The 15,782-nt window shown below is 39.7% G+C and overlaps 1 protein-coding gene across 4 annotated transcripts in view; it reads left to right on the top strand.

The window, feature by feature from the left end:
* Positions 1 to 14,582, top strand: part of EBF1 (EBF transcription factor 1) — a 266,020-nt gene extending 251,438 nt beyond the window's left edge. For 3 of the 4 annotated variants that reach the window (XM_053991340.1, XM_053991339.1, XM_053991338.1), the window contains exons 12-16: positions 5,051 to 5,116; positions 5,695 to 5,872; positions 7,329 to 7,508; positions 9,636 to 9,830; positions 14,279 to 14,582. In XM_053991340.1, the coding sequence (XP_053847315.1) occupies positions 5,051 to 5,116; positions 5,695 to 5,872; positions 7,329 to 7,508; positions 9,636 to 9,830; positions 14,279 to 14,310 (651 nt within the window). In that variant the 3' untranslated portion in view covers positions 14,311 to 14,582. Of the gene's footprint in view, positions 1 to 5,050; positions 5,117 to 5,694; positions 5,873 to 7,328; positions 7,509 to 9,635; positions 9,831 to 10,155; positions 10,225 to 14,278 lie in introns of all 4 variants that reach the window. The other variant, XM_053991337.1, reaches the window with a different exon arrangement.
* The last annotated feature ends 1,200 nt before the right edge of the window (positions 14,583 to 15,782 follow it).

Below are 15,782 nucleotides of genomic sequence, written 5' to 3'. Positions count from 1 at the left end.
GACAGGCTGAAGCTCTTGTGTACCAAGCTCAGTGTCTGGCATTTTAGACCTTTGGCATTCTTGCAAATGTCTCTCTTGGTTTTGCCTTTAAATTCAAAAGAGGTGTTCACAATTTTATCTTTTAAAATAAAATGCATACACAAATTTCAAGTGTAAATTAAAAACTTACTTCTAATCCATGTCCTTAACTATCACATTTATTGTTTCACCAACTGAAAACCAAAGGGAAAGTTTGAGCACAAATGACTGTGGTTTTGACAAGAAATTTCAGAATGTGACCTTTCCAAGGTGAAGAAGTGGACTGGAGTCTGATGCTGAGCATTTCGAGTCTGCAGAGGGGTTTTTTTCTTGCAAGTAGCCATGAGAGTAGGAAGTTAGAAGGCAGAGGCAGGAGGTCAGACATAAGAGTCAAGGAAGTATGAATGACATCATCATCCCTAAGTACCCTCTCAGAAGATGAATGAGCTCTCTCTTGTATTACAATGCTAAAGAGCATTAGAAGGTGATATGATATCCAGACAACACATAAGATAAATGCCTCAGAGGATGCTGGAACAGCTTCCCCCCCACGCCCTCCACGAGTTCATAAATCCTTTGATGGTCTCAATAATACAGTATGTGGCTGGTGAGTGTTATATATTGTGGTCAGCTTCTTCTTGACAAAATTCATTTCAGTTTAACGAGTACCTTGAACATTATCTAATTTAGTTACTTAAGCTGAACAACTCAGTGTAACTCTAGATACCCTTCATCTCACCAGACTCACAGCCCTTTTGGGACACAGAGTGGATTTTTTTTCAGGAGTTTCTGAATAAAAAGTAAGCGGATGTTACAAGAAGAAATGCCTCATCTATTTTAAAATTAACAAAAAATGTGTTTGGCATGAGAAGTCTTGACACAAAGTGTTTGCATCATGCTAAAACTTGAAATGCAAGTTTCATGTTCTTAGTGAAATACTTCTGAAGGGAATGCAGGCTTCCAACAAAACATGCAGAGGTGCTGTAGTGTTCGAGGTACATTCAGTCAGAAGTGGATTCAGTTTGAATTTCAGTCTTTGTGCTTCAAAAGCACAGTTACTCCAGTATTATTTATAATATTTTTTCTACAGGAGTTTGGGGATATGCAAAGCTGCAGTAGAATTTACTGCTCAGCCCCTCTTTTGGGAATGTAGACACTCCTTAGTATCTTGAGGAGGAAGATTTGATCAAAATATTTAATTGTGAGCCTATTCCAAAAATTTAAAAAGTAAAAATCCCTCAGTAGAAAATCAGCTTCAGTTTAGAGTAAGAATAGACTATGGATTTTTGGTGTACAGATTCATGGAGTGCAGAGTTCTGATGTATAATATTTAATTACTAAAATAATCTTTCCTTTTCTCAATATTTCCTCATTTGTGATTTTTAGAGAAATAAATTTCTTCTCATTTGAAACAAAATGCAAAAAACGAAGACCCTCACTAGGTATAGCTAAATGCTGCTAAGTCCTTGAATCTAAACCCAAAGCTGTCAGACTTTTAGCAGTAATGGAAAAGTGGATCTTCCTTGACAAATGCCCCCATAAATTAGATATTAGCTTTAGTCAAACTGTGCCTCTCTCAGGAAATATTTCCACTTGCATATTCAGTTGGAAGGACCTTACATGATGACCACTTACTGCTATGAAAATCTAGGCTTCGGAGAGGAAGGGAAAGAAAAATTTCTGTGAACAAAAGAATATGTAGAATAACAGACCTTGAGCTTATGCAGAGATTTCTTTTCATAGAATGTGAGTTTCACATTCTATTCACTTTTTGCTCTGGGTGCTGCTCTGTCCACACCTCTATCTGTTTATCTGTTACCATCTCAGTGGTAGCGTGCAGTATCAATTGGATCTTAAAAGACATAGATCTCTTATACTAGCTGTCCTTTTTTATAATACCTTTTACAAATTTAATCAATGCATTTTAATATACAATATAGTTTAAGTGCAATGTACGATAAATATTCAAGCTCCATCTTAAACATGCTCTAGCCTTTAAATTGTTAAAACTGCAGTGCCCTTTCAATCTACTTACATAATGTCATAAAATATACATTTCAAGGTAAATGAAGTCAGCTACTTCAATTTAGTCCCTCAAACTGGTAGTAAATGAGAGGTTAACACTATGGTGCCAAACCCATTATTGAGTAAATTTAGCACCTTGGACAGCTCTGTAAAATCTTTATTGCTTTCCTGACCTGCTCGTCATGTTCTGTCTATGTGTTCAGTGGCTCTCAGCTCTGATTGAAAGGCAATATATTAGATCCCGAACACAAACATGCTCGGGGGCTGCTTCACTGTGAGCGTAATGACACGGAGGTGAGAACAATTTTCTGGTCACCGCAATCCAAGCACCTTGCAAGGTCTGCTGCTCTAACTCATGGAGGACTTCGGGGGCTCCTTTGTATGTGGAGCAGCTTCTATTGCAATTTAGGCAGAGCTGCAGAAGGTTTAAGATGCATTCAGAAAACAAGAAGTTAATATCTTGAGCCTGTCTTTAGCAGCATTTTATTGTGTATTTTTAAAGCTGGTTAAAGCTATAAAAAGTACCATCAGCTCTGGAATAGAAGATACCACTATTTAACACAGGAGGGTTTTTCTGTAACATCTACTTTGTATGATCTGAAAATGTCATAAACAAGAAATGCTTTTCTTCTGTGAAAATATTGTTAGAGAGAGTGTGAAACCCAAATTTACAGACCCTGAAAATGTTGAAAAAAAAATAGAATCATTGACTAGTTAAGAAAATTGAATGCTACTTGTCAAGAATGTTTCAATAAACCATCATGACAATTAGTTTTATTTACATGCAATATGATATGGCATCAAAGAACTTCCAGTATTTAAGAACTGAAATATATTTGATATGAGGGAGAACAGCTGTAAGATTCTATGTAATTATCTCATTTTTTAACATGGTTTTCAATCTCTTTTTAGATGCACTCTAAGGTTTTTAGCTCAGCATTATATAAATAACTATGATTAGTCAGGTAGAGCAGAAATGACTATTTAAACTTTCTTTTTTTTAGTAATTTGGCATAATGACAGCTTAGGTTAACAATATACCAAAGCAGTTTGTGGGCTCTGTATCACATTCTAATTTTCCATCAGTGAAATATATACTGCAAACAATTTCTACTGAAGTGAAATAAATCCTGATTTGCAAAGTCAAACACCTGTGCAGTAATTTTCTATCTAAAATCATGGACTGAAAAAGAGAACAGTTTTTCAGTAACGTCTCTGTTCTTCTCTAGTTTGAATCTTCAGTATGAGACAGAAAGGGCACCTCAGTGTTGTGAGGAACGAAGATTGTTTGTACCTGTTTGTGTACCTGTTTGTGGATGCTGTTTGTGTCTGTCTGTCCATGATTATACTGCTCACTGCTGTGGTCAAAAAACAAGAAAAAAACACCCCAAACCAACAGTTGCAGCACAAAACCAACACCGATCTTAAAAACCAAGCAAACGAACGAAACAAACAAAACCCACCAACAGAAAAAGGCCGTAGCAACTTAACTCCTCAGAATCTGTTTCAAGTGTAGTGATTTAAAAATCCATCAATTATGTATTACATCTCACTTCATATGTGGAAAATAATTTAAATGTGTGTTCTGAGACAGGGGTGTGTGCAGCAGGAGGCAAGCCTAAATGTTTACTGGGAGAACAAAAATCCTCCATCTCATTTTTGAATTTAGGACATTATATATGTCATAAGTAGTTACTGCAGTATGACAACTATTTTATGTTATATTATAGAGAATTTAAAATTGAAAAAAATGCTAATATGCAACTAAAAGCTTGTCATTTGAAGAGTTGTTCAAGGATTTTTGAAGAGGTTATGGTGACAGCAAAATGAACGCAATTATATCTCTATTTTCTGATCAGAGTCTACAGTATATGAAAATTGAGCATTACTGTTTCTTTTTGGTATAAAATATGTCTATTGTGTAAAATATTTTAAGTTTAAAAGTTTAACTTTGTAGAAAACTGTAAAATGCTTAGAACTGGTACTATTTTTGTAAGCTGCTTGCAGAAATATGCCACGGTGAATAGCGTCATGTTAGAATATTAGAGCAGTACTTAAGGGCTGGGAACTACAAAAATACATTGTTTTACTCAAAGGATGCTCTTGACCAGTTTTGATTGGGCATTTGGGAATCTGCTCTGAAAGATGCCATGAAATAATAAGGGAAAAAAATTTTCTGGGTTAAATCTGCAATGCATTTTTATATTTTCTATCAGGATTATCATCAGGGTGCTGTAAAATATAAGAACACAGGAAATGCTATTGTTACTTGAATACCAGTAGAAAATACCTTAAGAAATATTAAATGAAAAGGAATAAGAAAATGGAGGGGAAAAAATTGCCCAAAATGGAGAACTGAATCTCAGACTGTTTTAAAGTCTGCTGTCGATGCAAGGAATATTTCCAGGAATTACTGCATGGTCCTGGGCTGTTCTCTCACATGCTGCATGTGTTTTCCTCTTGGGCATCATTCCATGCCTGCCCTGACCCCTCGTACCAGGACACAAACTGAAGAGGCCAAAGGGTTACATTGCAGTAGCACAGGACTGATTTGGTATCTTCTGAGTGTGGCCTGCTGGGTAAGGCCACAATTCCTGCAGCATGCAATTAAGAATAAAATAAACACATTGAAGGGATTCATAACATTCTCTGAATGACATTGATTGCAGTAATCTAGTAAATGACCTCGGGATTGTATTCTGCAATAAACCCATGAGTGGTTTATAGTGCAGATGGTAGAGACAATTGAGTGATGTATTTTATTTTGCAGCACCAATGATTCTCACCTTTTGACTTGATTAAGCGTGTGTGTGAATAGGATGAACCAGTGATTTAACACCATTCAGTGGTTGCTGAGAGTTGTTACAGTTAAGGTTTACCTGGTGGGAGGAAAAAAAGAAAAAAAAAACCACTACAAAACACGGTGCACCTAATAGAAGAGAATATTTGTTTTCCCCACAAGGAGTTTATTGAACTCAGCAGAATGTTTCTGTTTTTATATTGACAGGAAGTAATACTTAAGAGGGCTGCTGATTTAGTAGAAGCACTCTATGGTATGCCACATAATAACCAGGTAAATGCATTCTACTTCAGCAATTCTATATCATGGCTATTTCTTAGATGTATAGATAGGTCAGGGGCTAAAGGGATATGATGCTACAATGGGAGCCAAGAATAAATGTAGAGGACAATGCCATAACTGGAGTGGGGTTTAGTTTGCTTGTTTTCTTTTTTAAAGGCTGTGAATTTAGTGTTTGTACAAACACCGTGGAGGCATCTGCCCACTTTCACCAGATCCTATATAATATGAGCAATGCTGTACATTATGTCTTGCCACCAGTGACTTCTGCCTCTTCCCCTAAAGAGAGCTGTAAGGTGGAGCAAGCCCAGGCTCCAGCCCCATCCTGCCAGTTGGTCTTTTTATACGACGTGTGGCCACTGGGACTGAGACTTCCAACTCCCTTACCACAGATGTCAGGATTTAACAGGAACATCCTATAAGCGTGAGCTCTCTGTCAGCCAGCTGGTTTAGAAAGAAAAGCATCTCCTTTTAGCCTTTGGACAGGGAAATGTTTCATTTGAGTCTGTAAGAAGAGGTTTGTCAGAGTCTCTTTGGTAACTCTTCTATGTTTTTTTTTCCTTATCCTGCAGGAGATAATCCTGAAAAGAGCTGCAGACATCGCTGAAGCGCTCTACAGCGTCCCCCGCAACCACAACCAGCTCCCCGCCCTCGCCAACACCTCCGTCCACGCGGGAATGATGGGAGTGAATTCCTTCAGTGGCCAGCTCGCTGTCAATGTCTCCGAAGCCTCCCAAGCCACCAACCAGGGTCAGCAGAAGCCTCATCTTCCTCTCTCTATGGATCTTTTCTGATAGAAGTCAGGGGCATGTGCAGAGCAGTGGCAGGGGGATGGCTCAGCCATGGGAGCAGGGCGGGGCAGCCCATCCCAGACCCTTGGAATGACACAGGATGGGGCTGCCCTAACTCGGGAAAAGCACTGCTGCATGTCTCTAAATAGCTTTTCATTCTGCCCAGAGTATCACTTGTATTTGTGTTTAAATCCCACTAATTTTAATCAGCTTCAGCATGTACTTAACGTTAAGTACTCGCTTACATATTTTCCTGACCATGGACGATCTCTCAGTCTGGGCCTTGTGCAGCACTTCTTTATAACATGAAGTTATCCCTTTAATGTTTATCTATTTAATTTGGGTTTGTTTTGCAAGAGACAGAGTATTGGAACTGTGTTTTTTTTCAGAGTTTGAGACTTTCATAAATTTTTCAACTAGCAAAGAATACAAATATTTTAAAAGACATTTTCAGAGCTTATTGAATATTTAAAATAAAGTGTTTTTCACTTCTTATAAAATCAGTATTGGTTTAAAATAAAAGATAAAAATGAAAAAAAAGGTGAAGAACATTTTTGTAAAAGCCCTTTGCATTTCGCCCTCTCCTTTGCGCAGCTCTATATATTACCCAACTTAAAAATACATTTGAATGAGAAAGTGTCAGGATGAGGCTGTTTCTAGAAGAGCAGAAACAAATTTTTTTGCATTACAATAAAAAACCACAAAATTATTTTTAGATTGAAATATTTTATGCTGTGTGTTAGGAAGAAAAATTGGCAATTTTTCTTCTAGGAGTGAAGATGCATATTTTGTATTTCTGTGGCTTCTAGAAACAAATTTTTCCTTATGAATATTTGGATATGAGTTTCCTAAAATGTCATTTCCAGAATTAGGTAGAGATTGAAATTTTAACTTGCTGTCAAATTTGATGCTCATTTCCCACCGACATAATGATGAGACCAAGGCAAAAAAGACAAAGGATATCCCACAAGCTGGAGAAATACACTCCATTTCCTGAGGTGTGCAGTGAGCATCTGAGGTGTGTTAAATGACAGTGACATCAGAAAAGAGTTAACAACAATCACGTGCTTTTAACATACCTTGAGTGGGTCTGGACTCCTCACTCTGGAAATGTAGGTCGTGTTTACTCCATTTGCTACAAGCAGCCCTTTCAGAGCGAGTGTTCCTCCAACACCCCGAGCTGATCTTTGCTCCAGGGCATCCCTGGGTTGCCCGGGGAGCTCTGCAGGCTCCAGCCTCCCTCCTCCAGCAGCGACCTGGGCAAGGAGGGCTCCCAGTTTGGGTACCTGGTGGTGCTGGGGGTCAGTCCTGTCCCTGTCTGTGCTCCCTGGCTGGACTGAGCTCGCCCCTTGTTTGTGTAGGAAGCTGTTGTGGGGCTAATTCCAATTTCTGCCTGTGTTCCCTCCCCACACAAGGTTTCACTCGCAACTCCAGCAGTGTGTCACCTCATGGCTACGTGCCAAGCACCACCCCGCAGCAGACAAACTACAACTCTGTCACAACAAGCATGAATGGCTATGGGAACGCTGGAATGTCAAATTTAGGCGGTTCTCCAACCTTCCTGAATGGATCTGCTGCAAATTCTCCCTATGCCAGTGAGTATTTTATGTCTTTTCTGCATTTTGCACATTTTCATTAGAAGGAGGTGGTAGATTTTCTCTGATGCTCAGTATTTATTTTCTATTTTGAGCACTTGAAATAAAACTTGGTCTTTTCTCTACTGTCCAAGGCACTGATCTTTGATGCCCTTTGAGGACTTCAGTGTAGCCAGAAATTCTCCTCTCTGTTTTCATATTACTATTATTACTTATTATCATTTTTTATTTGGGAGCCTTATAAGACCTTACAAAGAATAATCTCTCATTATTTAGTCTGATAATTTCATAAGATACCTTATACTCTAATAAGAAACACTGTCCTCAACTTCTGAGCAAATAATACATTCGTAACCTTTATAAAGATTACAAATTACTACTGCGCCTCAGCTTGATTTCTTATATTCCACTTGCTTTTTAAGTAATATTACTTTGACTTCACTGAGTCAGTAAAATGTGACAAAGGCTCTTAGATTTTGTGTTTTAGTGTCAGTACAGTGAATGCCACAAAAATGTGAGTCATGCAAATCATACATCCCATGGTGTGAAGAGCTTATGGTCTATGGTCCCAGTCATGGAAATATTTATGTGCAGGACTAACTTTCTGCACTTTGATATTAAAGGTTTAGTAAGCTGTTTAAATATAAATACATTTCTATTGGTAAAGTGAACCTCTCCTGCAGCTGAGCTCAGTAGTTCCTGGTCACGTGAGAAATTGAATGAGCAGGACCTGCCCAATTCCTCTGACATTGCTCATGAGGCATAAAGGATTCCACTGACATCTGTAGGAAGCTGACAGCAGAATCAGGATGGAAGGTCTGGACACATAAATAGATTTATAGGCTGTGACTGTAGCATGGACAGGACAAACTGACTGCTGAAGGTACCAAGGTTTACACAGCAAATCTGAAACTAATGGTGTAACAGCAGCAATGAATTATTTTGAATTGCATCAGAATAAAAAAGGGGATATGAACTCTGAATAAAATAATTAACTCCAAGGCTTCTTCTCTGTTGCAAATTTAGAACAAATTATTTACCCACATAACTAGTACTTAAAACCTGGGAATTGCTAACCAGTGATTATTTTTGTACTCTAATAATAATGTAACATGTAATGTTACAAAGTACCTTACTTATTAAGTTGGATTTACTGTCACAGAATCTGCACACTCTGAATTCATAATATAACATGATTGATGAGACATCTCCTTTTGGAAGCAGATGCCAGTAATGCATTTAAAATACTGTGGCAGTGTATTATTTCATATTTATGAACGGAGTCCTCTTTAGAATAGCACTTCACTTCCTAGCCTGGTTCTCTATTCTATTTATATTTTGGGAGGTTTTCTTGCTTGATCTGTCATTCTGCTAATGTCTAATCCATTGAATCAGAAAATGCTTCAATCATGACCTGAAAATTAAAAGGTGGCATTCTTAATTAAATCAATAAACTAATTGCTGTATAGTAGCAATTCAATTTAGGTGCTTTGATTGCTCTCCCTTAGCAAGTACTTCCAGACACAGAGTGACTTCAGCCTAAGATTGTATCTGTCAGACTGTGAAACTTTGAACATTTAATTTCCATTAATTGATTTCCTCAGTGTTAACAAATATGATATCAGATTCTCAAATAAGAACTTAAATAGGGTGATTTTTATCTACATAAATGCAAATAAAATAATAATTCAAAGCCCAGATGATCAGAATTTTACTCTATAATATATAATTATTCACAGCCACTTGTGTATCTAAGCAATTTCTAAACAGGACAAAGAATGGGATGTCACTTTTGGTCCTTTTTTTTTTTGTTATTTTTGGTTAAGAGGGGAAACCAGCAATGCCTTCTGAATATTAAAGTAGTTTATTTTCATGAAAAGAAATTTGTTTAAAAGCTTGACGGTAAATACAGGAACCAAAGATATTTGTTGCACTTTACAGTAAAATAATGGTTTATGGATATCTGTGTTTAAAGACTGAACTTCCCATGTAGCACATTTGCATTCTGAACACTCAGTTCATCCCTAAAAAAATCGAGAGCATCCAGGAATGAGAATTCTCTTGTTTCTGCAACCTGTTATCATTGAGTACTAAGGAATGCCTTTTTGGGGTCTTTCTTCCCTCTAGTTGTGCCATCAAGTCCAACAATGGCCTCCTCCACTAGCCTCCCCTCCAACTGTAGCAGCTCCTCTGGGATTTTCTCCTTCTCACCAGCCAACATGGTCTCAGCGGTGAAACAGAAGAGTGCGTTTGCGCCTGTCGTGAGACCCCAAACCTCCCCCCCTCCCACCTGCACCAGCACCAATGGCAATAGCCTGCAAGGTAGGTGGAACCACAGGAGGTGGCTGCTCCCAGCCGTGCCTCCGAGCTGCCCCAGGGGGGCCAAGGCAATGGGGGATCCCTGGTGGGCTCTGTCCTAAAGTTTCCTCCTGTACAGAGTAACTGACTGCACCCCCAGCCCACCTTGTAGCCTGCAGGTGTTTGGCAACCACCCAATCTCTAACCCAACTAATACTGCTCAATTGAGAGGCTGTGTCTTTTAAAGCACGGACCTACTGTTTTGATAAACACAAGTAATATTTCAGCTTACTAATACCGTCCTTTTTCTTTCTTTCCTCTCTTATTCCCTGTTGTCGTCCTTTATCAGACCAGTCTTTTGTGGACTCTAGCAAGTACTCCACTGCAGGGTCTCTCCAGGGGCTGGCCTTCTCCTGAAGTACGTCACTCAATCTTCCCTTCCTTTTTGTCCTTTGTCATAGTACACTTGTGCAGAAATCCTACTGAGAGCAAACAGAGCGTTACAGAGCTTGGCACAAACCTTCCCTTTCATAAACAGGAGATGCATTACAAGCTAACAGCAGCATTTTCCACTTTAACTCACACCAGGGCAAACATTAGTTTCCACTGATTAATGTACTCCTGCGCCAATTAATTCCAGAAAAGGCACAGGGCCTTTTGGAAAGCCTATTGAACTGTTGGTATCAAGGGGCTGCTCCTTTTCTGCATCCCTTCCCCTCTCATTGCAAGTTCTCCAGCATTAGTATCTAAATCTGTTGAAGGGTTGGTGCAGGCGAGGCAGTGACAGAGAAAATCTTGTCAAACTGAGGGTGCTGCAAAGCCCAGCACTGCCCATCTCATTGTTTGCCTGAGTCTGTTTTACAACACTGTGCCCAAACCTCCCCGTGTGGCTCCCTCACTGCACATCACTGTGCTGAGAGAGGCATTTTCATGCTTGCTTAGATCCAGGGGCTTCCTTAAGCAGATGCAGCCAGCTGCCTCCAGCTGCCAGAGGTGGGAAATATTCCATGGTGTGCATTGTGCTTCCTCCAGACCTGAGATTCCTTTCCATGAGCCTGTGCAAATTATCCAAAGGGCATTGAGTAAGGAATAAAATCTATCCTTTTTAAAGACAGGTTCAGAAGGAGGTGTGCAGAGCAGGATGGTTGCACAAACTCCACATGTCACTCAGCCTCTGGAAAGAGGAACACTGGGCTTGAAGACAAAATGCTGATAGCACCATTAGTGGCCAAAAAAAAATCTATATGCAAGCAGAATGGAGGGAATTCATTCATAAAAGCTTGGATCTATTGTGCCCGAAGGAAAGCATTGTCCTCAGTGCTGTTACACTGGTGAACTGGGAGGAGGAATCCTTCAAGGTGCACACACACACAGAAAAACTGTGCAGAAACTGTAAATTGACTAGGAACTAATAAGCAGATCTTGGGTACCTTCAGTTAGGACTTTGTTAGAAATACAGACTGTGTCAGGAATAAGACAAAATGAAATTTCCAGGTAAACTACAGCATTTAGGAGATTTGGTTTTGAACATTTAAAAGAGTTGGCAGTGCTGACATGCTTCAAGTTTTAAAGGAAACAGATAATAATATTTCCCATCTGAAATAAAAAAAAAAAAAAACACAGAAAAAAATAAATTTAAAATAGCAAGCTTTTGAACATGTTAACATTGTTTTCATCTCTTCACCTTGTCCCATCTTGTTGAGGATGGAGAGAAAAAAACAAGTAACAGGAGAAAGCTTTTTCAGGCACTGTTCCTCCTTTCAGAAGACACAGAATTCTCAGATTCCATGTACTCAGTTATGGAATGAGCCAAGAGCCCTGGACACAACTGGAGCCATCTGATTGCCTCCTCATTATGTCACCTCCACATCTGCAATGCCCAGAAACCACACAGATCTGAGCATTGCCCCTAATTTTTGTTTAGCAATTCAGTTTTCATAATAGGAATGAGAGACCAAGGGATGGTTCATTTCTAGGTCATCACTGAACTTCTTAGTGAGTTAAAGACGCACAGCCTTTGGTCCCGTGCCTCCTGACACCACCTGAGGCTTGTAATAATCACTCAGAGATGCACTGCCTGTTGTGCCTTAATGCTTAAATAAACAACCATGTATAAGGAGGCTGTCTTATCTCTCTTGGGCTTCTGGATACATCAGAAAGCAATCAAGCTTTCCTTATGTAGCTTAGATATCAGCAGAACTCACTAAAACAGCAGCAAGGCTTATCTGTTGTTCTCTTTGCCATGCAATTTTGTAAAACCTCAAATACATTATTTCTGTAATTTGCTGGCAGCAAATACAAATTAGTATATGATAGAAGAAATAAAGGCCATTGGTGGGACCTTTTCTATTCTCTGCCCTCCCTTTTTGGAGGTGGTGTGATCTCATACCTGCACTGTTTCCCACTGATATCTCTGTTTTCAGGATCAATAGCAGGCTACAGCTGGGAGAATTTGCATGACTAGATGTAGCACTTATGGAATAAAAGTGGAGTGATCTAAATGAAGACTTGGAAAGAATGGAAATATCAAAGCTTTTAGGCAGAAAAGATATCATTTGCCTTGTAATTTAATTCAGAATTTCAGAGCTCTTCAAAAACAATGATGCTTTGAAAAAAGGAGCTAAGATCTGCCTCTGTGCCATTTGTTTCTAACAGCAGAAGGTACATGGCTGATCTGTAACCACAGGGAAATGTCTAAATCATGAAGGGAGGAATTGCAATTATCTCACCTTCTTTGGGCTGCTACCCAGGGTAGACAGCTGTCCTGTCCCAAGAGAACAATTCTTGACCAATTATCAATGAAATTGATTTGCTTCTGATGAATCTTTCAGTGTTGGAATAGTATTGTGACATTCTCTGAAGAAAAGATGCTTTTTCTAAAAGAAAGGAACACCTTGTCCTAAAGAGTCCTCTATGCTTCTCACCTAAGTGTCTTCCTGTAGGACTTAAAGCAACTTAACTCACCTTTTTATCCCTTTTATCCTCACTTACTCCTTGAAGAACCCTCATGTGGGGGCCACAATCAGTACAGAGATTCCACACAATAAATTCCAATAATTGAAATGCTGTTGCAATGTGCCACCTCTGAGGGTGGCCTGTTGCAAGCATGTTGGATGTGTTTTGCATTCTCTCCTTCTCCCCTCATTTTATTTCATTTAATCAGTGCAGTTTACTCGAGCTGTTCTCCCCTTGCTGATTAGACTTGTAATTCTTGCACATATGGTGGTGTTTGTGGAGAAAACATTTCCCTCCTCTCCCCCTCCAACCCCAAATCTGTGAGTCTTTTACTTTGGCTCTGTTCTTATCAAATAATTGCAGCTGTAATTAAAGCACAATGAATCAGCACCAGTCACAAGGTTGAGTCCTTCCTTAAGAAATTACATGTCCAGATGTCTGGAATGGCAGGCAGCATTTAAATCATGTGCCTGGAAAGTGCTGCCAACCTGAAGGCAAATCTGCTTTCTACCTTTGGCAAATAACTGTACAACTGGCATTTTAGAGACACGTTGTTTTTAGAGTTCCCATCAGTAACTTCCATGACTACCCCCTGTAACGATGTGCCTGCTCACTGTGTGCCACTGGGACACTTGGGATGTCTGATCTGAGACCCCTGTACATAGAAAGAGATGGAGCTGGAGGTCAACTTATGTGCAAAACTGTCCCTGTTGAATTTTCATAAATATCTGTCTGCTAAGAGAGGTGGTGGTTTCATAAAAAAATGAGGTAGGAAGCATAATAAAGAAATGCTGATGATTCAACTTAGCCAGCAAGAGAGAAAACATCCTGAATTAACATTCACCTATGACTCACCTGATGGAGCTACAAGTGCAATAAGAAAGATGCTGGCCTGCTAACCCAGGAGTTGAGCATGTATTTCAATTTCAAAATTGGATTTGAGAGTTTAAGTCCTTTACTGAGCTCCTGGAAATGCATACATAAGTCCCAAGGGTGAGCACTGACCTTTGGGAGGACTGGCACAGGGGAATGACCCGTGCCAGGGTGCCACTGAAGGGACACCCCTGCAGGGCCGTGCCAGAGGGACTCCAGCTGTGCTCCCTAATTTGGTGCAGATACCCGCTTTGCTTTTAAAAGAGTAACAGAAAGTGTGGCAGTGGCTGGGTGGAGCCAAAGCTTCCTCAGCATTTGGGGATTTTGAAACTAAAAGCAGAAAAATAAGTTGGGGTTTGATACTGATATGGAAGAAGGACACTTTTTCTACAAGAAAATCAGTAATTTCAGCAAAGTCGCTTGCAATTTGAATAATTTTCCAGTCAAAAGGAAACTTTTCATGATTCTTGTGTACATAGTTGTCTCTTATGAGTGATATATATAAATTTAACTCAAAGTACATCTGACTACATTGCTAGTAAATGTTTAAAGCTCTGAGGATTTTAAAAGTTGCTTAATGTAGAAAATTAACTTTCCTCTCTCTCTCTCTCCCTCTCTCTCTCCCCTCCCTTTCCTTCCAACAGCTATATCTGGCATGATTGTTCCCCCCATGTGAAAGAATTGCCTTGAAGAATTTTATTAATGAAGAGGTTGAATTCTGCTTCAGAGAGAATCTGATACAAGTCCCAGAGTGGAACTTTTTACTCAGGCCTTTTTAAAAATAAAAAAGAAATAAAGAAGGATCTTACAATAACTGCAGATTTTTAAACGAAAGAAAAATCACCATCCTTGCAAATACTGAAATTAACAATCCACAATTGCAAGGTGTTGATTCAAGTTGTCCATCCCAAATACCTGGGAGATATATTTATTGTATGTTGATAAAAAATCCACTTTTTTTTTTTTTGGGGGGGGGGGGGGCGTGGGGGTGGGGGCTTGCTTTTATTTCCTTCTGTTTTTTTGTGGGTTTTTTTTTTTTTAAGGCTTGATTTAACTCAACACCATTTGTCTTTTATAAATCATACAATTACACAAGGGACACTAGAGATGGAACTCCACATTTTTAATTTATGGATTTTTTTTTTTTTAAATGCTGTGTAAAGAAGAATAAAGTGGTGTCATTTACATACAAGCCTGTATGGGACAGCATAGAAGTGCCAGTTAGTTTTTCATAGAAGAATTATGGCCATTTAATTAAGGGTCGGCTCATATATGTTGCTTATCCAGTGGTGACTTGCTGATATGAAGCATTTTTAATGTTCTGATTAAACAGATATCACTCCCAAGAAAGCTGATATTTTTGGATTATGAGGGTGGGGTGAGGGGTGGGATTAGTAACCTCTATCTTTACTATCAGGCTGAAAAATTTTGTAAATAACACAACAGGAGTTCATCCCAGAACACCAGGTTGGAAGGGGACCTTCAGGTCCAACTTTTCTTGGCAAAAAGATGGTGGAAGGGCAGGTCAGGGTGGAAACATCAAAAATGTTTCCTCTGGAAGTGCAAACCCAGTGCCTGGAGATGCAGAGCCAGACCTGCTGGAGGAGGTGAGCACGGACCCCTCTCTTTTGGGGTGATATCTCAGAGCCCCCAAACGCTCCCCTTCCCCAGGCACAGCCTCACCTGGGCTCTGCCCTGTGGGTTTGGCACGGGGGGCACAGACTGGGCCATCCCTGGGGGGCTCCCAGCGTGGCCCCTCTCCCCCTGCCCTGCTGGTCCTGCAGGGGCAGGGTGGGCTCAGCCTCGGTGGGGGTTTCACCCTCCCCACCCCAAATCTCTCCTGGCCCAGCTCCCACTGGCTCCGTTCCTGTATCAGCCGACCCTCCCAGTTCGTACCACGCTCTGTCCAGGACAGGGAACTCCTTTTGAGTAGTGAAACTTGAGTTTGGGGTGGGGGTTTCAAATCAAAACCATAGCTTCTGTTTTATGACAAAAAATTTTGCTATCATTATCTGGGAAGTGTTCTTAAAAATTATTAGTCAAAGAGGCAGCAAAGCTCTGAAGATGCATTACCTGATATTTTTTCTTTGCTGTTGTGTTTTGTATGTAGTTATAAATACTGTAGATTTTTTGTGATTTTTTGCCAAA

This window comes from Vidua macroura, chromosome 15, assembly GCF_024509145.1.
Source record: "Vidua macroura isolate BioBank_ID:100142 chromosome 15, ASM2450914v1, whole genome shotgun sequence".
Classification (NCBI taxonomy): Eukaryota; Metazoa; Chordata; class Aves; order Passeriformes; family Viduidae; genus Vidua; species Vidua macroura.
Note: the sequence above shows the minus strand (reverse complement) of the source record. Positions and strands in the feature narration are given on the sequence as shown.